Source organism: Paralichthys olivaceus, chromosome 10 (assembly GCF_024713975.1).
Source record: "Paralichthys olivaceus isolate ysfri-2021 chromosome 10, ASM2471397v2, whole genome shotgun sequence".
NCBI lineage: Eukaryota > Metazoa > Chordata > Actinopteri > Pleuronectiformes > Paralichthyidae > Paralichthys > Paralichthys olivaceus.
Window position 1 is genome coordinate 10,630,675 of NC_091102.1, and position 27,543 is coordinate 10,658,217.

The 27,543-nt window shown below is 41.0% G+C and overlaps 2 protein-coding genes across 7 annotated transcripts in view; both read left to right on the top strand.

Moving 5' to 3' along the window:
* The window catches only part of atp5mc3a (ATP synthase membrane subunit c locus 3a), an 85,957-nt gene extending 77,172 nt beyond the window's left edge, over nt 1-8,785 (top strand). Inside the window, exons 1-5 of one of the 4 annotated variants that reach the window (XM_020090267.2) lie at nt 6,390-6,507; nt 6,712-6,820; nt 7,592-7,666; nt 8,175-8,365; nt 8,475-8,785. In XM_020090267.2, coding sequence (XP_019945826.2) covers nt 6,782-6,820; nt 7,592-7,666; nt 8,175-8,365; nt 8,475-8,589 — 420 coding nt within the window. In that variant the 5' untranslated portion in view covers nt 6,390-6,507; nt 6,712-6,781 and the 3' untranslated portion in view covers nt 8,590-8,785. Of the gene's footprint in view, nt 1-6,389; nt 6,638-6,711; nt 6,821-7,591; nt 7,667-8,174; nt 8,366-8,474 lie in introns of those variants that run through there. The other 3 variants (XM_020090268.2, XM_069532366.1, XM_069532367.1) reach the window with 3 other exon arrangements.
* Nucleotides 8,786-10,190: 1,405 nt separating this feature from the next.
* Nucleotides 10,191-27,329, top strand: atf2 (activating transcription factor 2). Of its 3 annotated transcripts, none has more exons than XM_020089574.2 (12): nt 10,191-10,276; nt 10,905-10,977; nt 11,852-11,948; nt 12,028-12,146; nt 12,255-12,380; nt 13,004-13,182; nt 13,878-13,992; nt 15,611-15,727; nt 18,538-18,804; nt 19,038-19,244; nt 22,052-22,157; nt 25,489-27,329. In XM_020089574.2, exons 2-12 carry the CDS (start codon nt 10,930-10,932, stop codon nt 25,692-25,694), a joined length of 1,587 nt encoding a protein of 528 aa, XP_019945133.2. In that variant the 5' UTR covers nt 10,191-10,276; nt 10,905-10,929; the 3' UTR covers nt 25,695-27,329. The 3 variants fall into 3 exon arrangements, with proteins under 3 accessions (XP_019945133.2, XP_069388901.1, XP_069388900.1); XM_069532799.1 differs by lacking the exon at nt 10,191-10,276 and adding an exon at nt 10,294-10,527; XM_069532800.1 differs by lacking the exons at nt 13,878-13,992; nt 15,611-15,727; nt 18,538-18,804; ... (1 more) ...; nt 22,052-22,157; nt 25,489-27,329 and having other exon boundaries at nt 13,004-13,186.
* Nucleotides 27,330-27,543: the final 214 nt, after the last annotated feature.

A 27,543-nucleotide genomic window follows, 5' to 3' on the forward strand; every position in this document is an offset into this window, starting at 1 on the left:
CTGCTTTGGAAGAAGCATTTTCAACATGTTAGCAACATATACTTAAGTATCAGAAGTGCAAGACAATGTAAATGTTTGAACTGTGTATCACATTAGTATATTATTGACTATGGATTATTGAGGATTTAAAGTAGCACAAAATAGAAAAACTCAAGTAAATTTCAGTAAATGTACTTAGTTACACTCTACAAGAGAATTTTGACATTACTGTTTTTTCATTTCAGTTCTTATCCTTTTAATTTCTACAGACGTGTTGTTTATGACACCAAACTCTTCCTGTTCTACAAAGAATTAAAAAAAGAAACAGTATCACCTGGCTGATGTCGGCAGCAGCAACTGTTTGTCTGTGCTCGAACATTGGAAAGGGAGTTAATGCATATTAATGGGGCCTATAAAAGCAACTAATTGAGCATTCCGGATCTTGCTGAGTTGGGCATCTGTGAGTGACATTGTGCAGCTCCAGGACCTCCACCAGACTGCCTTTATTAGCTCTCTGAACTGAGATGTAGGTCAGGCCATTAAAAGCAGGAAGGGCTCTCTCACTAAACATTGTTGTGACAGCCTCATGTTTGACATGCCCGTCTGCGAACGGTGCTGAGGAGACGTTTGCGGCAGTGAGCAGCTCTTAAGTAAGGAAACATGATATAACTGTTCGCCACTTAAAAAAAAGTTAATCTTACTTTAAAGCGATTTAATTGAGCACAATAAAATGCAGCCATATGTGTCCCATAAAAATCCACAGCGTTCCTTGTGAGTGCTAAGTAAACATGCTTTGAATGTCAGCTGATGTGTAACAAGTCTCATATCCAGTGTTTGTAATGTGATTTTGTTAGTGATTGAAATAAAGCCTGCACACCCATTTTTTGCATATAAGGTGATTTTTGGAGATTTGGTCAAAGCTAACATGTGGAAGATTGACAAGCTCAGTGTGTGAATTAGAATACATTTGTTCGGTTTAACAAAAACCAAAGCTGGGACACTCTCCATATTCAGTCATACACATGTTTTGCAGTTAAATAGTGTTTAAATCAAAACTCAGCCATTACATTTCAGAGTGACGACAGAAATAAACCAAACTAGACAGAACACCACACTAAATCACCATCTAAAACAGTAAGTAGTTGAGCAATAATATTACAATAGGGGGCAGCACACCACCATTACAGATTGGCCTTTAAATCATATTTAATTGCTCTTTTGTGTAGTAGACTGTAACTGCAGTTTGACTGGAGCTTGAAACACACCGTGCTCCTGATCTACTATTCTGTGTGCTACATACACTGTCTGTCTATCAAACACTTCCTCCATATGCCATCCTTAACAACCTTCTGTCTGCAAAAATTAACGTGCATATCTTTGTTAGGTGTCGTAATAAAAAAAGACAACAGTACATCCCCGTAATGGACCACAGCGTGAGGTCAAGCGGATTCCTCTAAAGTGGCCCTACTCGTTTTCTTCCCCTGTCATCAGCCGTGGGTGGCTTTTTACTAAAGTGTCATAAGCCATTTGATTGTAAATCTCAGTGACCTTGAAGTCACTGGAGAAAGCACAGATCCGTAAACCAATCATCGCACGGCTGCCCCTGTCAGCCACGCTCCTGTTCACACAGCCACCGCCTGAATTTCCTGATGTTAAACAGCAGAAGGAATAAAGCTCAGCTCACACCAGTGTTTGTGAGAACACAGTGTCGGTTTTAAACTTTCATTTAAAATGCAGCAAACATTTACATTAGATCCGAGTGTTTCTGCGAAGGAATGGTTTAATATTAAAGCTCTTGTTCAGTAGATATAGAGGTGATACAGACTTGGCTAAAAACTCTGGATGAAGACTAATGATATTGCGAGCCTCAGCGTTTCTTACACCACTTCCAGCTGCACCAAGATCAGTGTTATTATGGATTTGCTGAAAAATCAATTTCTGCGAATGCTAATGTCCTTTACATCTTCCAGAGATGAAGAGTGCTCGTTGCATTTCTCTGGGATGATTTTCAGTGAGTATCAGAGATCTGCCCATGTTTCTCCTACTGTGGATTATCTGACTAGCTGCTTGAAGGCTGCACTCTAAGTGCAAAGGTTTCTCTGGTTCTCTGTGTGACCTGCACATGTTAAAGGTTCTGTTTTTTCTCTGGCATAAATCACAAGCTTAGATGTTGGAGAGCCATGGTTGTTGTGCAGGTCTTTAATATGTTTATGGATATTTAATCAGTCTGTTACTGACTTTTCTGGTTGGGATCTGTACAAATCTGTTTTTCTTTTTTAACTCAGAAGTCAACTTTTCATGCTCCAAGTAAATAAACTGTCTTAGATTGATTATAATGTGTTTTTCAGATATCACATTTTTAATGGCTTCTTGTGCTAAAGATTTTCTGGGTTGGCAGTTGGGTTGGCAGTTTAATCATCCATTATTTGTCTTTGTTTTCTTTGAGCACTGCTGAAATGGGAGTTGTTCTCAGATCAGTCTTATAAAACAGATTTGAATCTCACTGAGAACTTCCTGTAAAACAACTGAAATCAACAGATCAGATAGAAAATGTTTTGGTGAAATACTAATATGGACAACAATGATGTCATGAGGTATTTTTTATTTACACTATGTAAACCAGTCAACAACTAATGTTATCATCTTGTACTTTTTAAAATTCTTCCCTTTGTCCTTACAATCTGATTTAACAAAGGTTGAATAGTCTTTTGCCTTTGATGCTGACAATTTGCAGAGAAATCCAAGCCAGATGTTTCCATGAGAGGCTATCTGCTTTAATCTGTTACTGGATTTAGAGTAACAGAGAATAAACTGCCTGTGTTGATGTATGGGAGCGTAAGAAGAACTGCAGCTCTGCAGCATGTGTATCCTTGGTCTTGACAAAGGAAGGAGCCTCAGTAGTTTCGTGCGGCATCCAGAGATGGAGATTAGCATGGAGCCATCAGCAGCGCTGCAGTCCCTCCCTACCCTGCTTCTGCTGTCAGACCGCCTCCTCCCTGCTTGTCAGGAGCTCCGTCGAGGAGCTGTAAAAACCTTTTCCCCTCTCCTTAACAACTGCAAAACAACACGCACACACCCCGACTGAGGTGCCGGCTTTTCTGAGGCCTCTGACAGGACGTGCTGCAGGCACAAATTGTAATTCATAAAGGTTAAGGGGGTCAATGCCTTTTATTACCAGTCTGAGTGCATCCAGCTTGATGGGGCGGGCATGCAAATGGAATGTCTCAGATTGTTCTATGCAAGAACTCAGACAGCGAGTGCGTGCGTGCCTGTGAATGGGAGGAAGTAAAAGGTGGGTAAAGGGTGGTGGGGAGGTTGCGTGAGATCGGCTGCTCTCTCCACCTTCCACAGTCCATGTAGGACCACACAGCCGCTGCCCGGTTAATTAGACAGTATGACATTGACCTCAGGTGGTTAACGGCCACTTTGATATGTGCTGTCGTGCAATTAATATATTGTAAATCTTCATGTTTTATCATACGGTTAGCTCTGACCTATAAATGGCTCCATTGCACTCGGGCCCACAATATATTCATACATTTTACATTCAAATCAACAGAAATACATTATCAACAGTGTGAAATTAAAGATCAGTCATATAATAATTGTACCTCTCTCTGTACTTTCATTATAACAAGGACAACTAAGATGTTTAGACCAAATCTGATACAGATTCAGATATTCAGAAATTTGGTAAATGATTTTGTCTATGAGATATTTATTTTGGGTTTAATCAAAACTAATTAATCCATCATGAATTTTACAACACAAAGTGTGTTTGTCTTCTCTTTTGTGTAGTTGCCACGACCCGACAACCAAGGCTATGATCACATTAGACCTTATTGCACCCTCTGCTGGACCTTTATAGGAATAACGTGCGTCTTGAATGGTCCAAGCCACATTCGAGCTCCACAGTCTCAGGCCTGACATGACACGTGATGGTGCAGTGACAGTTTTCTGACATAATGATAAGAACTGGACACAGGAACTGTTTTTACTGGATCATATTTTCATGGTATTTAGATCAATTTTATATGAATATAGAAGAGAACAGAAGAAAATCTAAAATAGAATATGAGGGGATAACAAGTGAGGAGAGAGGAAGAGAAGCAGAGATGAACTAGCAGAACACAAATAGTGTAGAATAGAAATGAATGAAACAAAGAAGAGTAGAATAGAATAGTGTTGAAAAGGACAGAGCCAAATAGAAAATTAAGAATAGATTAGTATAGAATAAAATTAAATAGATAAAACTAAAGAGGGCGCAGAAAGAATTAAGTATTTGAATACTTTAAAAATAGAGCAGAGTGGAATAGAAAGCAGCAGAACAGAATAGTGTTGCACAGAACAGAATGAAACAGAGTCGAGCAAAACAAACTAGTATAGACTAGGATAAATTATAATAGAGTAAAATAAAAGCAGAATAGGACAGAACAGACATAAATAGAACAGAATAGTATTCAGCCAGATGTTCTGGGCTTTGTTAATGCATAAGATCCTTCATTGTCTCTCTCAGTGTTTCTGGTACATGTATGATTTCCTGACTGTTTCTACTCAGTGCTCATGAGGTCAGGAATCTGTGGCTTCACGTTCACTGTAAAACTGAAAAGATCATACCTGAGGTGCCACTGGGACGTTCCTCCCTCAAAGCCAGCAGAGGCAGACTCCCCCGTGCTCATTACCTTTCCATCACAGACCAGCTGCCATGGAGTCATTCATCACGATTACAAATCCACCCGGCGTCAGTAGCCTACAGCTCCACCATCAGCCTGTGAGATGCAGAGGCAGGGCCCGGAGCCATCGGTCCCTCTAGGCACCGCGTTAGATTCACACCACAACAGGTGATAGTCGTGGACACGTCAGGTAGCTTTTGTTTTGAGAGAAAAACTAAAGCTGAAATACATCAACTGAATTCTACGTCTATTGTACCTGCAACCAGAAAAAATTATATGTTCTGGTGCACTTTTTGAAAAGTAGTGCTATCACATCACACGTCAGACCCCAATTTAGAATATACTCAAAACAGGAACCTATACTCTTTTTCTGCATACATTCATCTAAATTGTCATTTCCTGGTTTCATCTGACCCACGCAGAAAAATGTTCAGCCTTGGAAAAGACCCATTCCTTCAGTTGAGGAAAACTCTATGTTTTATGTTTTATCACCACATTTACCTCTGCAGTCCTCACCAAACCAGTTTAAAGTCTAACAAATACACATGATTTGATGTACATTTAGTTTTGTTTTATTATTTTGCAACATTTTTATCACCGCAAGCTACTGCTTAAGGTTTGTGAGAGGAGAGTACATTCATTTATGTTGAGTTGACTGATTTAATTAATGTCCCATGAGTTGAAGTCATGTAACTATACATTCATTCTATAAGATTTCAAATATCAAGACTGACATTCTTACTTTGAACTCAATATTTGGTTATACTTACTTACTTGCTGAATACGGCTTTAGAGAAATCTAATAATCCCTTAAAATCCCCCTTTAATTGTAGAAATCACCTTATTCCACACAGTGAGTTTCACTGTGCATCAGGATGTTTCACCTCTATAGCTGCAACATGTTGATGTTTATCTGAGTCAAATTATTCAACTCAAGACTACAGTCTTTAAAGCTGCACTGTTCCATCAAATGGAAATATTATGGATATTTTGTACATATTTTGTACACATTTTCCTCCCACGTTTACATCGACACATCTGGGACATTTTTCACAGTGGGACCGCCACTCGAACTTGAAATAAAACTCAAAGCAAATACCACATTGCCATTTTAGATTACAAATAAATCTGCAGGGATCTAGATTGAGACTTCTATGGATCTGACTGAGGCTGAATCACAAACCCTGTTAAGATTTTACAAACTCAAGTTATCTCTGCAGTAGAGAAAAATATCAGTAATCCTGACCTCTAAACTATTAAATAGAATCTTCCATGCTTCTTGGAGATTTTAAAACTTGGTTTTTTAAGATGTGTTTTTTAGTCTTGTATTTATTCTCATTAGATGTGTCTCCATTGTATCTGTAATTGTGTTTATGAGATTTTGGAAATGTGAACTGACACACACACACGGTGCAATAACTATACATACACACTCATACAAGTTCATCACCTTTGTATGTAAATAGTCTTAGTTGTAATATTGTATTTGTCTTTGTTATAGTAAACTCTTTTACCTTGCTTGTATTTGTATTTTATTGGAACTATTGCACTGCCATGTCACCGGTTTCTTCTTGCTCAACACCTTTCTCTGCACCGTCGATCCTGTGTTAACAGACTTGATTTATTTGAACAGTACATCACAGATCAACACTCACACATTCTGTATACAACTATATCTCTCACCAGGAGTCTGAGCTCTATTAACACGCGTCTGACTGGATTTTGTGAATGAACATTGTCGCCGTGCTTTTGTTCAATAAAGTTTTCCACATTTCGTCGCTGTCACACATCCGGGCCTCTGCGCACATCACCCGGCGCATGCGCACTCGCCCACAGTGGTTCGACCTCTGCATCGGTAAGTGTGTGACGTGAGATTGAATGAGTCGAGCTTCTCTAACAAATCCGTCTTCATCCTCCATCACAGCGAGCATCGCAGCGCACCTGTGAGCGGGCGGCGCAGCGCGGACTCGGATGTGCATGTGAATGTGTGTATTTCCTCCGTGGAGCCTTTATTCGCCTGTTTGACCTTACAGCTGCTCTCCGGTTCTTCCCTCCGCAGAGACCCGGGATTCACGACCGCATTTGATCCGAACCGGTTCCAACGACCACCCCCCACTCACACGTAGAAGATGTACGCCTGTGCAAAGTTCGTCTCCACGCCGGCGCTGGTGAGTTGTCTCCTCGGTGTGTTTCCGCCGCTCAGACCCGCCGGGCCTCCGGGTTGAACTTGACTGCAGCTCAGTGGCAAGGGTATCTGCAGAGGAGGCCGGCATGCTAACCAGCTCATGCTAACGCCCTGGAAGACACTGATATTGAACACGGTGACATCGTAGCTTTGATATTCACCGGGAACATGCACGTTTATTATCTTTGCCAAACCGCCCCCGTGTCACTGCTGGAGCTTCCAGCGGCCATATTCAATGATGGCCGTCAGCTAAGGTCATCATTAGCCTCTGTTAGCTGAGAAAAGAGCTGGATCCACCTGGAAACCAACACACAGCTCTGAGCTGCTGATGCACAAACCATCACTTCCTCTATTCTGATTTTGAACTCTCCATAGTGACGCTGCCTGCTCTTTCTCCAAGGTCACTTTTCTGTTTCTGGTAGCTCCACCCGGCTAACCACTTCAAACCACAATATGTCTGCCTGTAAATAAGTTAGCCTTGTTGTAGTCTACCAGCAACATACATCAGCATGTCATTACACTAACCACAAGAGGATGTCAGGACAAACTGTCCCAACAAACCTCTAAATGCCACAGGTCACACTGGCCCTGAGAGGAATGACACTGAGATTGAGTGACTTTCAAGGTGCCTTCTGCCTGCTGTCTGTTTGAGAATAGTACCAATGTGTTTCATGTCACGTTGAGTTTGTGCACATGCTGTGTACCTGGACCTGTACTGTTTCTGTTTTTTTAAATGCTTGTGTCATTGATGCAGGTCCGTGCTGGTTCCCGGGCTCTTTACAGACCCCTCTCTGCCTCTGTGCTGTCCAGGCCTGAGATCAAGTCAGAGGTAAGACGACATGCAGGTGGCTTTCTGCAGAGATTGATTGTACAAACTTGGTTATATATAACTGATTTGGATGCATGAATTATTGTCTTTACTATAAACATCAGATATAATATCAAATGCTGAGACCTGCAATATGACATTTGAAATTATTTTAATCCAGCCCCAGACTTCTAAACTAAATTGTTTTTCTGAGAGAAAAATGTTTTTTATAATGGAGAGCAGCTTGTGCTGCAATTTTCCAGGACCAGGCATTCAGTTTTTTGTGTCAGAACCAGACTTGAGCCTGATTTCAGGACCCTGCAGTGTAAAAAGTAAAGTATTATTGGCCCGGCCAATGTGACCAACCTCAAGCCATGTACAATTACACATTTTTTGTTAGAACAGTCACACTTGTTTTGAAATTAAGAAGCATCCAATGTTGGTTTTGGTTCTCTGCAAAAATACTTAACATGAGAGCAACTAATGGCTAAGACTGACAGTTGACATGTTTTGTCTTCTCTTGCTCCAGAGCAGTGTCGCTCTGATGCCACAGAGCCCACTCAACGAGGTCACACTGAGGGGCTTCCAGACCAGCGCCATCAGCAGGGACATTGACACCGCTGCCAAGTTCATCGGAGCTGGAGCTGCCACAGTCGGAGTAGCAGGATCTGGTGCTGGTATTGGGACAGTGTTCGGCAGTCTCATCATCGGCTACGCTAGGTTTGTTTTGCGCTTTTGTCACATTACCTGGAAATATCCTTGAAATATGCACTTGTATCAATAAGAATCTTTTTCCTAGATGCACTGACAGTTTTTCCTTCTCTCTCAGGAACCCATCTCTGAAGCAGCAGCTGTTCTCATATGCCATCCTGGGATTTGCCCTGTCTGAAGCTATGGGACTGTTCTGTTTGATGGTCGCTTTCCTTATCCTGTTTGCAATGTAAAAAAAATCTCCTGTCATATGACACGTTCATTACACATGTGACTACATATTTTATTGTGGCTACCAAAATTGTTCCGTGTTGGTGTCATGAAAATGTACATTTTCAAGTCTTTCAGACACTATCGAAATAAGCAAAACGTGTATTGTACGAATGTAAGAAATTACGTGATTAAAATACATGTATTTGACTATTTAAAGAATGGCAGTAACTTTTATGTCTGGGCTATCATGCTAACATAACAAAGCAGAGAGCGGTCAGCTTTCCTGAATGTCATCTTTTCTGTGAAGCTGCTCTTTGACATCAGCCTTGTTTTTCTCCGAGCATCACATGCAAGCTTTTTGGGGTCCACCTTAATGACTTCTTGGTTCAGCTGCAGTTAAGTAATGTAATTAGGCAGCAAGTGAGTGCTTGCTTTTGTAAATGGCATTGAATAAATCTAGACAATTTAATTAAGTAAAACAGTGGGTTTTGACTTTTTTGAATATCATGAATGAAAGTCCTTAATAAGATGTTCCAAAAACTGATAGACTGATTTAGGCTGATTGGACTGAACTTGGTTACAGACTGAAACTGTTGAATCAATTTAAAATGTCAGTTTTAGTAATGGATTACTTCAGTGAAGTCATTTATCAAGCAAAAAAAGCACAACATCTGCTGGTTCCAACTTCTCAAAGGTTTTCTTACACAATGTTGAAGATCTATAGATGTCACATTTCTTTGGGATTTGTTGATGAACAATCAGTATTTTTTATTGAGTAAATTTTAAAAAGCAAGTATCTAAACACAACTATATTTCAATAGCCCTGTGTGGTAACCATGTGGAAATAAGAGATAATCATCCATTACATATTTTTGCTAATAAATCACCCTCAGCCTGGGAAGCTGATATTTAAAGTTGGCACAGGTTTCTGCAATGTATTTATAAGCACAATGTAATAATGTGCAAACAGTTTATCATGAATATAAACAAAAAAGCTTGACATAATATGGAAAATAAACAATTAGTCGCCCCAATAACTAATCCATAATAAAGTTATGTATCTATGCCCTGTTTCTGGATAGTCATGAGATTAATCAGAAAGTTATTTGGGGAAAGATTTGCTTGATACATGCAAATTATGTAAATTTATATACATATTTTTACCTAATGTAAAATCAACTGTAAATCAGAAAGAATCCATGTTTGCTCAAATGTAATTATTCTATTGCAACAGAATACATAGTTGTATTCTGGATGAACCAAAATTATTCTTTATTGAAAAAACATACAAAGGAAACGAGTATAACATTGAAAGTATAGTTTAGAGCGCACATAAATGCACGTATATAATATAAAAAATATAAAACAGAAATATACATGTATATTTCTGTTTTGTATTTTGTGTATATATATATATGTATGTATGCAAATAAACAAATGAAATATAGTACAATGACGCAGAAAATATCCAGCTGAAGTGGCAGCAGTGCAGTTAAATAAAAAGTCATGCAGATCATTATTAATCATGAATAAAACATTACAGAAATACATTTTATATAACATTGTTATAAAGGAGAAAAAAGAAAAAGGGGAAACAGTTAAAGTAGATTGACTAGTGACCCATTTGTGTGACGTTTACGGAAGTGCCCGACCTGTTCTCGCGATACTCTGGCTCGGTCGTGGGATTTGGAAGGGTAGTGGCTGAGGGTAAGTGATCACACAAACACTGCGTCCTGTCGCAAAGATGCTGTCAAACACTGCGTCTGTGTCACTGTTCGAGACCCGAGCTCCGGTACAACACGGCGGCCCCGAACAACCCGCTGACACGTCCCGCGTTAACTGAGAGATTCAGCTGCAAACATGGCGACGCTTGTATGTTAACGCGGGGGCTCCGGCTATTTCATGGAAGCTGCTGGAACAGACGCCCCCCCCTCTGCTTGACAAAGCTCGCAGGGCTGGTGTGTGCGGTGTTTCCTCGTCATGTTAACAACATAAACACAACACATGTGGGTCGGTGTGTCGTTGGATAGCCGTGTGTCTGTAGCAGAATACACGCAGGGAGAGTTCACCGTCTTTTCCTGGTGTAAACACCCGGAGCAGCCGCCCTTCATCCACACGCTTTGTCCACAATCTCCGACCTGTCACCTTCATGCTGCGGCTCCGTGACTCTCACACTGTCTGATCCCAGATCTGCTTCTGATGAGATTCATTTTAAACTACAAGCCTCAACGTTGACTTCACACATCGAAGCCTCCGTGTTCTGATCTGTGACTCTGACAGCAGCGCACATCTGGAGGTCTGATGTTTAACTCCAGTTTGTCCTGTTTGGTTCCAGGGTGACACAACAGGAATCCCTTAATATGAGTGATGATAAACCTTTCCAGTGCACTGCTCCTGGCTGTGGACAGGTGAGTTATCACTGTCACCACAAACTGCCACTGTTTCACACTGCTCTCTGTGCAGAGACAGACCTGTGATCTGATTCACCTGTGTGGGGTAAAATCTCCGGTTGACTCCCAAGATTCCTGCACATGACACCCATGGCAGCTTCATGGTGTGGTGTGTAGAGACACTGACACAAATCAATACTTACATCAGAGCACTAACTGAGTTCATGGTAATAGATGAATGGATGAAATTATTTAAGATCATGCACAACGTGGGAAAGTCATACCACAGAGCCACATACCTTTTGTTGCATCTCATACTCGTCTCTATCTGACTTTGTTTCTCGTTGCTTGGTCAACTGTCAAACGGTGAATGTCGAAGGAACCGTTTTAAATTTTTCATTTTGCACATCCATAACAGTATTACTTAATTTGAAGACCTGTCGAAGCTTCAAATGGGACAGTTGTCCTTTCCCCATTCTGTGCCACAGGCTCAGCAACACTAACATAAAGTAGCTTTGTGTGATTGAATCAGACATTTAAAAGCAACTCAAAAGTTAGTCTCCTACTGTTACTGGTAAAGGTAACTGGTAAATGATTTAAACAGTTTTAGTTGTGTTGATTTTAGAGGCTGCAGTTTGTGTTGCTGTTGATTATACTGGACTTGTCTTTGCTCATTAATATAAAGACAGTGGAATGATATTATTCATCAGAAGAAGAATTAGAGACAACAGCAGTACAGACATTTAAACATCCTTCATCTTGCTAATAGACATGCTGTTTTGTCAAAATGTTAGTTATTGCACGTTATTTCAAACTAAAACAAAAAACGTTTTCCTCCAGACAGAATTCATGCACATCATGATTATCTGTTTTCTTCTTTGACCTCATGTAGAGATTTACAAATGAAGACCACTTGGCTGTCCACAAACACAAACACGAGATGACCCTGAAGTTTGGTCCAGCGAGGAACGACAATGTCATCATTGCTGGTAAATGTTCTTGAAGTTGATATATTTTGGTCTAATTGACACTTTTGACCAGTGCCCTGAAGGTTGTCCTCCGCCGCAGATCAAACCCCTACACCTACCCGCTTTCTGAAGAACTGCGAGGAGGTCGGGCTCTTCAATGAACTCGCAAGTCCGTTTGACCACGACTTCAAAAAAGCGGCTGAAGATGACATTAAAAAGGTTCTTTTCATTTAACCTGGTAGCAGATGACCTGACACCTGTTCAGCTATAATTTCCATTTAACTTTGTCCATTACTGACGTGTTCTTCTTCTTCTTCTTTTCTGTAGTTACCTCTGGATTTGTCACCTCTTGCGACGCCCATTATACGCAACAAAACTGAGGAACCCACAGCTATGGAGGCACATCGAGACAGCCCTCTGCCTCACCCTGAATCCACAACGAGTGATGACAAGGTAAAGTTTTAAATAAACCGCCTCTGGTACTTGTGCAAACCCTGGGTGAGTTAACAAGACTGTTCATGAAGGATAATCTCCTGCTTCTGTGATTAGTTATTTACTCTCAAATCAGCAGATCTCCTGGTATGAATATTCTTCTAATCTGTGTTTTGGTCATTTTAATTGGACTTTGACTAAAATAATCTAATGCCTCACACTGTTTAGAGATGTTCAGATACTGATACCAGCTTTGGAAATTCCCCAGATTCTGCTGCTGGTCATCAGCAAGTATGCAAATCCATGAGTCTGATCTGATACCACGTCTTTAGAGAATATTAGTTTTACCCAGATAAAACTGCAGTTTAAAAATGGAAATGTGTCCCATATGCAAGACGTATGTATGTATTTTTTTTTCAAAAGGTTTAACCTGGCTATCGGTTTTTAGGTGGGGGGTGGTATCGGAACATCTCTAGTGTTAACACTGAAGAAATTCTAACAAAGATTATCCACAAAAATGGGAGATATTAGGTTGATTTGAAGTTTTATTTCTTTTTTTGTTGAGGAAATAGTAAAATATCAGCATCATCATCTGGTTTTGGTGAAACACTTCCTGCAGCTAAGGTGTTGTATGATGTTTTCAGGACTTATCTTTGCAGCCAACCTCACTGCCAACATCCACAATAGTCCATCCTGCCTCCCTCCAAGTCCCCAATGTACTTCTAGCAACCTCAGAGGCTAGTGTTGTAATACAGCAAGCTCTCCCATCGCCAACATCTAGCTCTGTTATTACCCAAGTCCCATCCACTAATAGGCCTATAGTGTAAGTAACTTGCCATGTCAATTTTTTTATAAGAATCTTAGTTTTTAATAAATTCATCTTTTTCCTTTTTGTTTTTTAAAATAATTTTTGTGTAGTTCTGTCTTGGTGAGCTCATATTTCATGAAGCATGCGCTTGTTTGTTTTTGGATTTTTATTTGCAGACTAAACATCAGTGCTGCTCAAATATGGACTTTTTCACCTGATAATCATCACGCTACCACTTATTATATATTGTTGTTACGCTTGTTGTGCTTTTTTCGCTATTTTGGCTATTTTGGCTTCTATTGTGGTCGTAAAATCACTGTTTGGACTTGAAAACTGTTTTTAGAGTTTAATGATTCATTGCGATCTAAAAGAAGGTTTGTGCAGATATGATTTGCTTTAAATCTCAGGTGTAAAAATAGCAGAAGTCCATATATGAGCAGAACTGATGTTAATTATTGGATCTATTGTGGCAGTGAAACATTTTTCTTTTAATGACATTTAGGTAACAAGTGTATTTACTTTGTCTGGTCTGGTTTGGGTTTTGTCTTGGGTTCATTTTAATCCCATCAGTTATTGCTTGAATATGATTGTATGTATGTTTGTAAATCAGTAGCCACGCGTCGTTTTGAATTTGTGACAGATTCTGTTTTGTGTTCTTAATCAAAAAGTTGTTCCTCACTGTGTTCCCCCCACCCTCTTCTCTCCTTCAGTCCAGTATCGGGCACTTTCCCAGTGCTCTTACAGCTGCCTAACGGCCAGACCATGCCAGTGGCTATACCTGCGTCTATTACAAGCTCAAGTGTACATATTCCAACTACAATCCCTGTGAGTTTTCTGCTGGTTATACTGTGTTAATGTTGTGATTTCCTGTGTGTAAAAGTAAAAGAATTTTAGTTAGCTGTGACATTTTAACTTTTAAATAACTTTTTAGTGCATGTAAAAGTTTTGCTAAGTCATATTGGATGATCTGCATCAGCAGGTAGAGTTTGCCCAGTTGTAGAAATGTAAATCTTTATGTTTCCATTTTTATGAGCCCTTATAGAACTTGTCAGCTTAATAATTGAGCATCGTAGTTCGTTCTTGTCCTTGGGAAACTGCAGTTTTTGAAAAAGCATCACCTCAACATCCATTTAGTTGCGTTCTTTACCTTTTGAATGTATCGCAACATAACTACTTAATGCACCTCGTGGGGCTTGTTTTGTTTTCTAGGGACTAAAAGAAACGAGTTAATGAACTTCAACATTTGTTTTCTAACTTACTGCTGTCGTCCATTATGTAGACTCACAAACTCACTGGACTGTGTCAAATAACACGCTTTGCTGGAAGTTTTGCTTATTTGTGCATCCTGGAGATTTAACATAAAAATACAAATCCCCTCCATGGGAATAACATAACAGCTTTTTACTCACGCTTTGAATTTCATGTTGTGCGCAGAAAAGTACTAACATCAGCAATTTTGCGGTCCTCCACGTGTGACATTCAAAATACACTTAAGCTGCAAGCATAATACATTGAAAATCTCTTTTGCACCACTTGGACAAAGGGACTATTTACAACGTTGGCACCTCAGATTTGGCAGTCACTTGAAGCAATAGAGGTTGAGGGAAATAATGGACTTTGGAGTACAACTCTGCGTCACTGTGACAAAAGACACTGAAATTGGCTGAGGCACAGCAGGATCCAGTCCAGAATACTTCACTACTATTTGTCCTTGTACAATTAGAATTAGCTCTCTTGATTTCTGGCAGAGCAGATAGATGATGCTACTAATGTGTTGAGCAAACCAATTATAACTGCAGCCGTAACAGTTTCTCATATCAGAAACATATTGTAAATGAAAGTATTGCTGGTATTCTTTGAACTCCCTCATGTGGAAGCGTGTCTTGTTGTACACTGTAGTCCTGATTATCTGTGTGGAACACTGAGCAACACATGATTATCTCCTGATAGCGGCACAGCAGGGAAAGAACCTATATCTTCCCAGTCTGTGGGGATTGAGAAAGCTGTTGACAAGCAAAGTAGTGCAAAAGTAAATGGAGAACATGAGCCACCAGTGGGCCTCCCTTTCACTCGATCATCTCCTCCCCCCTTCCTCTTTCTCTCCATCTCCAGCGCTCCCCACCTCCCTCTCTCTTATTGTCCACGTCTGTGAGGGGAGCCCGGCTCTGCCCTTCCGACTCGTGTCTCTCCATCCTCTCTTCAGTTTCCCCGTCCATATGCTCTCACGCAGACAGGCGGTGGTTCATTAGCGTGCACACTGCATCTCCAAGTGGCGCTGCCTCCACAAAATAACAGGCCATCTGACCTAATGAGGCTGAGATATGAGGAAACTATGAGAGCCTGCCTGTGTGTGTGTGTGTGTGTTTCTGTTGTGCCGCCTGCCTTTTTTACTGCCGTAGACTAATTTCTCTGTGCTGATCTGTGTCTGTGTCTCTGCCGTCAGCTTGTCAGACCTGTCACCATAGTGCCTAACGTCCCCGGGATCCCAGGACCTCCCTCGCCACAGGCACAACCACCATCACAGCCACAGCCTCAGCCCGCCCAATCAGAAGCAAAGCTGGTATTTATTATCTCTTCCTTTACATCAAATATTATTTCTTTGTTGGAGTCTGTTATTTCCCTCCTGAGAGCGATAATAACAACCAAGGTAATGAGAGAGCTCGACTACAAAGAGATAGTTGCTATCTTTGACCTGATGAGGGCGCTAGAGGAAGCTTGGGTAAGCAGTCAGTATGTTAGATTTTTAGCTACCAACCCCCTCTCATAAGAGTAAACATTTCAATAATCAAATAATTTTTTTGGTTTATTTAGCAAAAAGCCAGATATTGGGTGGTCACAGCTTCTCAAATAATAATAATTTTGAAAATAAAAGCCTACATACATTTTTTTTCACAATTTACATCAGAAGATGCAGGTTAAAGTACAGAACAAGACTAAAAACAATATAAGGCCAAAAATTAACAATAATTAAAATGTTCAAAACAATATCAGTAAAACCAAGTGATAATAAACTGAATATCTGTGGGCATATGTGACACAACACACTACGAGCCATTTCTTACAATTACCTGACAACAAAATTATGAAATGATTGAGAAAATAATCACATATTAAACAAAAGTATTGATTTAGAATTAATCAGCTGTTATAAAAATTAAATAACTACTTCTGTTTGGGGAGAAGCTCATGAAGTCCTCCTACATAAAACGTGATAGTTGAAGGGCAGGGATATGAAGTGTTGTGAGGTAGATCACTGGCAATGTGATGAAACACGGATCACAGAACCTGTAAGTGTTCCCAGCATGCTCCGTCTGTGGAAATTAACAGATACACTATGGAGAGGAGGTGTGTGTGTATGTGTGTGTTGGGAGGGAAGGATTGATACTGACTGGCGAGAAGGAAGAGAATGAGGGGAGTGGGAGGTGGGGGTTGTCGAGGATCATGGGGTAAGGGAGAAGACAAACGCGGAGACAGCGTTGTGCTCAGCACGCCGTCATCGGGGCCAACTGGAGGGGGGCTACCAGCGAACGCCAGCTGGGGGCATCCTGGCACACGCTCAGCAAGGCACATTAAGTCGGCCTCACCCTGCATGGAACCTTTTGTTCAGCAGAATCCTGCCTGACCTGCGCACCCTCCCCACCCCTACCCCCCACCCCCCTACTCCCGGCACCTCCCACCGCACTGAGCTCATCAGCAAACACCTAATGAGCCCGCGTCAAAAAAAAACAGGCCCCCGCTCAACCTGCCCGCTCCCCCGCCCCCACCTGGCTCTCAGGGGGCGTGGAGACGGCACTTTACAAGGACTGATGATGCTGCAAAGACCACAATAATGATAATTAACTTGCTGAATTTAGAAGATTATGCTGTTAATTAGTTGCAAAATAAAGATAAGTAATATAGTAGCAGATGGTTGAATAACACCCATGAGATGGAGGGTTATTACACTGATGAGGTTTCCATGGCAGAGATGAAATATGAATCTGACTGGCTTTTCTCTCGTTCTATGGGCCATTCCAAGAGAATAATATCTTGTTTCTGCCAGAAGAGCTTCTGGAAGGGTATTACACTATAAACTAATTTGGTAGATAGATTGCTCTGGCAAAGGTAGTTGTTAGAATAATGTGCTCCTCTGTTTTCTCATGTAAATGTATTCCCTCTCACTTTGTTATTGCTTCGAAAGGCTCATTCACTTTCACCTTGTTTGCTCAGTGCTTGATGCTGCAGGAATTGGCCTGTGCATCATGGAGACCAATCTGCAGTGAAACCGTTTCTGTGTATGTGTGTGTCACATTCACTCAATGTCGTGAAAAAGAAAATGTTTTTGATAGTTTGGCTCATGTTATGTATCGTGGACATCCCTCACCTTTTGAGTGTGCCGCATGTTTGCATTAGACACCTTGTTGTTTTTTTACTTTTTTACTTTCTTCTCCTCTTGGCTTACTTTCTTTCTCTACTTATTTCATAAATTTTTTTATTGTGGAATCTCATTTTATAACCTTAATTTTGAGGGGAATCCCAAAGTAGCTGTAGAAGGAGGATTTTTCATATAATCTAAAAAAAGTCCTTGTTAATAAAGTCAACAGGGATACATCTCTCTTCTTTTTCACTGCTTTGAACTCAGTAGTTTCATTTAAGTTGGTTCACAAAGCGCTAAAGACTCGATCTGGTGGTTTTATTCGTCTTTTAAAACTTTGTTCCTTAGCTTTTTCAAGCACATTTTTGTAAGTGTTTGAGAAATGTTTTTAAATTTGTTGCGTTTCATTTCATGCTCTAGCCAACAGAGCACTTCTTTTACTTAATGTTTTGTTCTTCAGATTAATCCCACACTTTCCTTACTTTTTACTGTATAATTCAATGACTCAGGTCTGATTTCTCAAATGTACACTTTAGTTTTCTGTTGGTCTCGCTGACAGTTGAAGAGGAGATCTTTGCTATAATCTTATCCTGTGGTTTTATTTCTCTGAGGGAAATGGAAACACGTTTAAAACATGTCAGTACTGAGGCGAATAAGATCAGGGAATAAAATAATACTAAAATCATTCAAAGCTTTACAGACAATAGCAATGAACTAATGAAATAGATGGATAATATAATGGTCTTCTAGAATTAATAGTTGTTTTAATGTTATATAAGAAATTATTAATAAGCTGTTACTGTTTCTGCAAGCAGTGCCTTGAAAATACAGTTGGATATTCCACTTCAAAAGTCGTACCTTGTGTAGTCTAATGTTTTTAAAATATATTGAACGATATAACAGCAAAAACGGTCCTCATTTTAACAGTACTCACACAAGTGTTTTTTTTGTATGAACTATTTCTTTGCATGAACAGTTTAACGACTGTTTCCTCTGTGCTTGAATTCTCTTCCCAGAAGCTGAAAGCCACATTGAGCCAGCAGCTTCCTCAGGTAACCAATGGAGATGGTGATGAAGTCCAGAGCAGCGCTGTAACCCACACTGCTGCTCCTGCTTCTCCTGTACCAACTCCAGCTCCAGCCCCAGCCCCAGCCCCGGCTCCGGCTCCAGCTCCAGCCCCAACCACAGCCACGGTCCTAACTCCCGTTCCCCACCAGCCCACTATCGAGGAACCCTCCCCTCATTCTCTTCAGCAGCCGGCCACCTCCACCACAGAGACCCCTGTAAGTGTTCACAACTGCAGTACACATGGATTAGTCTCTTCACATGACAGTGTTACACTAGCGTCCCAGAGAAGAGAGGACTTTATTCATGTCTTTATCTGTGCATAAGTGTACATGCAGAATAACATAATACTGACTTCATTAAAGCCCTTTGTAAGCACAATAGATTTTTATTTATTTTTATTTTGTTTTGATGGTAGCTCCTCTGTGTGAATGTTCTTGTTTTTGTGCAGGCTTCCCCGGTTCCCCCTGCGCAAAATCCTCCGAGCACAGGCGGGCGGCGGCGCAGAACCACAAGCGAAGACCCTGACGAGAAGCGGCGCAAGTTCCTGGAGCGTAACAGGGCTGCGGCTTCTCGCTGCAGGCAGAAGAGGAAGGTGTGGGTCCAGTCTCTGGAGAAGAAAGCGGAGGACATGAACTCCATGAACGGACAACTACAGGTGCTCTTCACTTCTGACCCTCACTCACTGCATGTAAACACAGCTGCTAAGAAAGTGTCACTTTATCTATCTATGCACGCCCACGTCTGTTTATCATCATCTGCTGCCGGCACAAGCGAGCGTACACAGACTTTTCCCTTCTGTGGTGATGAAGTCATTAAAGCCGATTAAGAAGAGCTGTCATGTGACAGCAGCAGTGTGTGAGCCCTTTACATCGATATGTCCCTGTCAATAAAGATGTATCCTCCAGATGTCAGCTGCACACAAGCGTGTCTTCGCTTCTGTCTCAGCAGTTTACTGAATGGCCTCAAAAATCTCCTAGGGAAAGGTGTCTTTTTGAACCTTCATTTCGCTGGAAGCAATTAGGATTTGATGCTGACAAGTTCGAAACAGTTCATGTATCTGCTGTCTCTGTTGATAAGTGTGAGCCGGGGGTGCAGCACATCGGTGTTCCAGACAATTAAATGAGATGTGGTGTTTATTTGCTCACTGTCTTATTTTTCTATGAAAGCAGAGTAAGATGTGGAAGGTGGAGGAGGGGACAGACGGCAGAGTGGAAAAAATGCTGTCTGTGTCAATATCTGGTTCACAAAACAAGTTATCACCACTTGTCATGGGTGCACCAGCTGAGATTCACATAAATATAGGTAGAAGAAAGAGGAAGGATGGGTGAGTGAATAGGGCTATAAACAGTCAGATCATCGCTGTTAACTACAAAGAGGAGAACAACATGTGGAGGGAATAAAAGGCTGCTTTTATATGAAGGCATTAATCAGCAGAGCAGTTTTTATAAAAAAGAAAATAAAAAAAACACTGACACGGCCCAGCTGATCAGTGAAACTGCCTCTAATGATGCACAATTATTTTAACATCATCCTTAACTGGCTTTTTAATGAGGTGTCAGACCATGCAGCTCACAGGGCTCCCAGCGTTACCCGAGGCCCATTTACTCAATTTTGATTAATTCTCAAAGTTAGAAACAAGTAAAACTCTCAAAAGTCCAGCGTAGTCAAGATTTACATTCTCTGTCAACGGCAGTTTGATGCGACTGTAGCTGGAGCGTTGACTGCAATGTTACTGTCACGGTTTTGACTTCATCTTTTGGTTCGATGATATTGTTGATGCATTTGTAAGTCAAGCAAACACTATTCTCACGGCTAAGCTGTAAAGCAGAATGTCTTTTTTTTTTTCACGTGCAACCACTGGAACAAAATTTGTGACTTTGGTGTAGGGTGTATTGTGTGTGCGTCTCTCGGGTTAGTTGCAGAGGGAGTTGAAAGGAACGCCCGTGTTTATATTGGCTGCGAATGGCAGCAGTCGTGGCAGAAAGCACTGTGAATATGGCGTTGGCTACATGTGGTCCATACGCTCCTTCCAGCTGCGTTTAAATCTGCCTTACAATAACTCAGCGCTGCCAACACCAGCAAGACTAAACAGATGGAATCAAATGAATTGGCTGCTTTTAGACTAATAGGTTAAGCTGCCATAGTCCTTTTAAGGAGGAGCGAAGGAGCTTAAATCTGCCATTGGGTGTTCCGTGGGCCCTGGCCGCTCTAAATCCAGTTAAAGTCACCTTCAGCGTAATGTGGCTCCGTTTTTACGACATGCAGAAATCCTCTGTTCCCCAGGGAGCTGTAACGACACGACTGTGTAAATCTCGGCAGCATCTACAAAGTTGCAGTGACAATCCGAACAGCTCAGCTCTGACAAATGTGCTCGGTCGGTCGGCAGTGAAGGCCCATAATTATTGTGTAGGAAAAACATAAATGAAGAAGTACATCATACTTTATTCTGAATTCATTCACTGTGCCTCCCTGTGTTTGCTCTTTCTTGTGGGACAAAATACGAGTTTATGTGCAGTAATGTGGTGGTCGTGTGTTCTTACTGTACAAAGGTCTTAAGTATTTCACCCTGTGATATCATTAATAACTTGCATTATTTAAAACACACAGCGTTTCATTTATAGAGGACACAGACTACATTCACTCTGTGATTTCGTTTTTACTGTACTACATTTACAGTACACAAGCTATGAAGGGTTTAAATGAATTATGCCTCCACAGTAGCTACAGTCAGAGGTGGAGACATTATGTTTTCAAGTTGTCTGTATGTCCTGTTTTGTGAATGCGATATCTTGGGAATGGTGAGAGGGACTTTCTTAAATTTTAATGTAGGAACGTTCACTTGGACACAAGGATGAACTTATTACATTTTGTCTTTAAGAGGTCAAGGTCAATTTTTTCCAAATTGCTTTGAGGGAGTTTCATCAAATTCAGTCCAAATAATGAACTGGTTAGATGTAGGTGGGCAGAGGTCAAAGGTCAAGGCCGCTGCGGAGATTTCATTACACTTGATTCATTATCTACTCAATGCTGTGCTGGTGGAGCGTTGGCTGAAGTGTTTGAGTCTACCAAACACTTTTGGAGTCTCCGGGGGAAACTGCATTGCAGCCAAATCCAAGTAAATGATGAGCGTGTTCAGACGTAAAAAAACGACAACATGCCTCCATACTGCTCCTGTGGGGTCATCCAAGTGTCTGTAACCCCGACATTCACATTCAGCATCATTTACACCATGTTTTTAGCCTAAACATCTGCTGCGTTCACTTTCACTGGATATTGGTTACTGTCAAAGAGCAATATCACCAACTCTACTTCCAACAAAAAGGTTAAAGAGTCATATTTGCATTCTCACAAAAAGGAGCTGAAATCTGACTATAAAATCTGACTGTTTGAACTATGAGCTCACATCATCTGTTTGTCTTCACGTCTTCTCCCGACATGCTGTGCGTCTCCTCTCTCCCACAGAATGAAGTCACCCTGCTGAGAAACGAAGTGGCTCAGCTGAAGCAGCTTCTCCTGGCTCATAAAGATTGCCCTGTAACCGCCATGCAGAAGAAATCTGGCTATCACAGTGAGTAATGCTCCATTATTCTCAGCCCGAGGCTTCTAGTGAAATGCTCCTGAAATGAGCCCCAGCTAACCACTAGAAGGACACGTCTTACTTATGGCCCAGTGGAAAGAGCTATTGTCGTATTAAATCCCCCTTTTTCTTAAGAAAAAAGTTTTCAAAAGTTCAGATATTTATAGGCTGTGTTGTTTTAGACAAATTCTGACTGGAGGCAGCGACGGATACTTCATGAGGCCACAGGTGGTAACTGCAAGAAAGTAATTGTTTGTTCATTTGACACCTAAATAACCATTTGTCAAATCAAGCTGAATATCCACAGTGAATGAATGTCCTTTTTTAATATGGTATTTAAAACATAATGTTAAACATCCTCCGCTCACACACTACCATCGTCTTTATGAATACTTGAATATACGAGAGGTTTCTGCCCATTACTGCCTCTTTATTTAAATTTCCTGTTGTCAGCCTGTACTGTACGTGCTCTCATTTAGAATTATATCACCTATATTTCTTCGTTTCCACGACACCGTGGTTCTGTCATCCTGATCCTCCGCTCATAACTCACCTTCCCTCACAGATGAGCCACTACGCTGCGAGAGCCATTGCGCTGCGAGCCACTTTCCCCGCTCGTGCTCTAAACACCTCCGCGGACTTGTATTGACAATGATTGCCTCTGAAATAAGTCCATTAAAGCAGCAAGATCGACAAGACTGCGGAGCGTCCTCGGGAGGACGTCCACCAAGCTAGGCTGTTCATTATGCATCCCTTATTGCTAACCAGTGCACTGACACACGTCACATGCATTATGGGACTGATGGTTTCCAGGCTGGGGTGGTCCGTCAGAGCCAGGGTCTCATTTAGTGTCGTCTGGATTGTTTTCTAGCACGATGTGCAGATGAATTGGGTCATTGTTCTCATGTGTTTCTGTGGAGGACGTGTTTCTAGACCTTTTTGTGAAGGATGACATTTGAAGTGCTTCTTAATGCAGTTTGGAAATAATGTAAGAACCTCATCCAAAATCGTCCAGTTCATCAGTCTGGTTCACAATGACAGGTGGGGAAGATTTAAGACGAGCTAAGAAGGAAAGCCGACTAATGTGAGGGTGAAAATATAAGTCTGGTAGAAAGAATGAGACGGTGTGAGACTGTTGTCTCTGAGGGACGTCCACAGTCCAATCAGGTGACATCAGATCCCCCTGATCAACACCCATTATGTTCCAAATGATTTTTTAGGCGAATGTTATTTAACACTATTGATTCTGCAGAAATAGATTTTACAGTATTCACATTTGATCAGCTTTGCAATCACAACACGTTATGAGGTGTTAAGACTGATTCATTACCTCCACCAAGAACGTTATATTTTCATCTGCGCTTTATTAGGATTACACAAAGAACCGCAGGACAGATTCCCACAGAACTTGGTGGAGGGATGCAGTATGGGTCAGTATGGGTCAGGAAAGAAACCATTGAATTCTGGTGCGGATTCGGATCAGGGAATTTTTTTAACCTCTTTTCTTTAAACATTGCAAAATAGTTTTTTGTCGAATGGCTTTTTATGAGAAAAATCTGGTATGTTTAAGTGACTAGTATTTATTAGTATGTGCAATGTGGTTCAGATCCAAATAAAAATCTGAGAATTAAATGTGTTTTCATAAGAGGACTGTTGGGCGGTGGAAAGCATTCTAACTTGATTATGCAAAACTAGACATTATAGTATTTATGTTGTTGAGGTCAGTGTGATCAGCTATGGCAAAACTTTGTGTTCATCAAAGTTGAACTCCACGAGAAGCCTCGTGGCCATTTACCTCACCACAGGAACCCTCCTCACTCGCACAGATGTGAATGGGAGGCAAAGGTTCACCACTTTTACCACAGTGACTTTATTTATATAATTCTACTTTAATTTCAAATCTTTATTGACAGAACAACTGTAGTACATATGGGGACCTGGTCGGAACAGAACCACTGGAGGACTCAAACCCCCCTTTGAGCGCAGCCCCAGATATATTTTATTGTAAATCAAATAAGGATTGGAAGGACTCCACACTCCTTCCCCCGTCAACTGTATAAGTGCTCTCCTGGGACACAAGCGCCCCCTGTCTGGGAATCACTGAAATAATCTGTCTCTCTAATTAGTCAAACATAATTATTTAACTCTGACTGATCCATGGCTCTCACTCATAAAGGCCTCATCAAGCTCTCAGTTTTTCTGAGAGTTACACATCCCATAAGGCCACACTGGCCTCCAGACCCGGTAATACCCTTCATAGTCCTGACCAGGCGTAACCGTGGCAGGTGGGAGGAAATTACCCAGACTGCCCCGCAAACAAGCCAGGACATGCTTTGAGTTGGCACACGGAGCTGTCCATCTGCTTTTCAGCGGCGCCCACTTCAGGAATCAGGAGAGCAGAGAGACGCTCCGTCTGCCTGGGGAACCAGGATCTCTGAGTATTATCACCGGCCAGCCCTTAATGTCGTTAGGAGTGATAATGCTCACTTGAACATGGAACAAAACCACCAAGCTGATTTATTCCGAGGTTGACCTTCTGTGCAGTAAAGCAGCGTGGTCGTTTAAAGCGCTTTGACATTCACTTGCACTAAATCACACGGTCAAAGTGCAGTGAAGAGAACACGTGAAGCTTCTAATGTAAAGACATTCCCATCGTTCTTTAATTGTTAACGAATCGGTATTTTACAAACTCAAATACGAGTCCCAGTCATTAATTACAAAGTGCCACACCAAGTGACTTCCTATCATTAGCAATATTAATTATCATAGTGCTCCTTATTCCTTTATGAAACAGAGCATGAGAGGAGAATCTCTCGTTTTGCTTTTTCTTTTTTTTCTTTTTTCATCCGGATCCAATTAATTCAATGCAACTGCCGAACAGCTGGTGGCATTTCAACTCCAAGTCTTCCCGACTCTCCAGTGTGAGCATCATTAAAATCAGGTGCTGTAATCATCTGTCGCTGCAGTAGTTGGCAAGGTAACAAAAAACAAATGAGAATGCAGTTAGGGATGGGAAACACTGCCACATGCCCCAGAATGTAACGCACCCTTATGATGTGGGTTTAAATTGACATTGGAGCTTTAATTAAAGGAAGGGGTGCACAAGTAGCATTATGGGGATTAATGGAATGGTTTGCATACACCACACACAAATAGCTCTTTTACATGTGATTAGGCCGACATGACAGCGCTTTCCAGAGCCGTTCTGGATCATATCAGGTAAACGCCGTTAATTAAAAACAGCGGGGAAACAGCCGTGTGAGAAAATCCAGACATTGTGATTTAGTGGCTGAATTTCTGTTTATTTATTTATTTTTTACAGTTTCTGACAAAGACGAGAGCTGTGAGGAGATGTCCGTCCCCAGCAGCCCTCAGAATGAGGCCATCCAGCACAGCTCCGTCAGCACCTCCAACGGGGTCAGCTCCTCCTCCACGACCCCGGCCGTCTCCGCCCCGTCCAGCGCCGCCACCATCACCTCGAACCAGAGCACAGAGGAGACTACCCAGTCTCAGCCATCAGCGAGTTGATCATCCGAAAAACTGCGTCCCAGCGTCAACACGGGAGCGCTGCCGTCTCTTCTGTCTCCGACTCACGGAGCAAAGCGATTCTCTCTCAGCCTCAGTTCTGTCTTCTAATTTATTCTCGATAATTACTTCATGTTCGGTCCGTTTTGTCCTCCATAGGCGATGCTTCTTAAAAAATGCAATGTTTTCTCTGGTTGAAGACGAAAGTACAGGCACTTTAGGTGTAAGATGTAAAAAACATGGATCAGAAATGTTTTTGTATTTGTGTGAGTTATTTATTAATTATTAATCCTCTATATTATTTCATTTGATTGTCCTGAAGCGGTCGATCACTTGATGGTTAGAGACTTTACCAAAGTGTGTTGCGGCTCATTTGTAATAAGTTTTCCTGTTTGTTTTCAGGACTTTTCTAAGCACTATCTTTCTATCGTTCCACGAAGAACAGTCACTTTATTTATAATTTGCTTTTTCCATTTTGCACATTTTGAGGGAGTGAAGGGTTTGTTTTTTCCACACATTAGGTAAAGGCAGCTTGTTAGAGGTAGATTTAAGTGCTGCGACGTCACACAGATGTAAATGGATGAATCGATCAGCTGTTGTGGAGTTGTACAGTTTGAATGTTGCAGCTCACCTTTGTTTGTAAAATATTCTCCAGGTGAGCTGCTACTGTTTGTTCCTTCATTGACATTCCACCTGTAGTCTGATTGTTCCTGAAGCAGTGATTGTAGGATTGCAGTACTTTTCCATTACTCAATCATGGTGATGTTGAGTTCATTCAGTGCCATTAATGTTTTTCTAACGACTTCTGTACTTTTTTATTGCAGTTTCAGTTGGGTGCCGTCCTCTCAGATTAAAGGTCTCCTGTAGATAACCGCAGAGTAGAGGAGATGTCCTGCTTTTATAAAATGTCTTTGCTTTATACGTGAACTGTTTCTGGCTTCAGTGTCTAAGGACATTCTGCTGTTTTCATGATCGCAATTCTAGACGAGGTTTTTTGAAAACATTGTAAATGACATCACTGACATATTGTACATGATCTTTCAAGGTGTTATGTACTTTTATCTTTTTTATAGGGTAGTCTGGATTCAGTAGCTCTGTTTTATCACATTAACCCTGTACGTTTAGGATAGACCTCCTCCTGACCTGTTAAGATTTGAACTGGAATCATTTCTATTAGAGTAAAACTACTACTGCTTTGTAAGAATCGTGAACATTTCATCATTGAAATAATCGTACGAAGCAAATTACACCATGGAGTCAATTTGCCTTTTCTCTTAGTCTGTACGGGCTTACTACTGTGTAGTTTTACAACAAGCTAACACCTTGTTTTCATAAAGAATGTTTTTTAATTTCAATCTACTGTTATGTGCTATCTGCATGAGATAACAATTCTCTGCGAGAATTTAACTGTTTGTTCGATAATGTCTCCGTCAGATAAAAGATCTTTAAACAAGTTGTTTCGACTTGAGCTGCGGCTCGAGGTTTATGAAAGCTTTAGGTTTTGTTTTTTATTTATTGAATTAACTTCTAAAACGGGGTGTGATACTGTGTTGAAAGTGTTCTTGTAACTTGTGAAAGTTCTGTAAAAAATTTGAATTGCTAAGTTGTTGTAATAAACCTTTTAATATCTCTTTAAAATCCGGTTTGGCTGCGTTTAATTCTCCAGGTGGATTGTATATCTCTTCACCATAGATTGAAGGAAATGTGTGAATGTTTTAAATTAAAACACACAGTTTTATGATTATTTGATATCTTTTACAAAGATGATAATGTCGGTAATGGATAAATCCACACCACATGTGTTTCTTACAGTAGTATTAACACGACAATGTTCTGTACCTCGCATGAATCC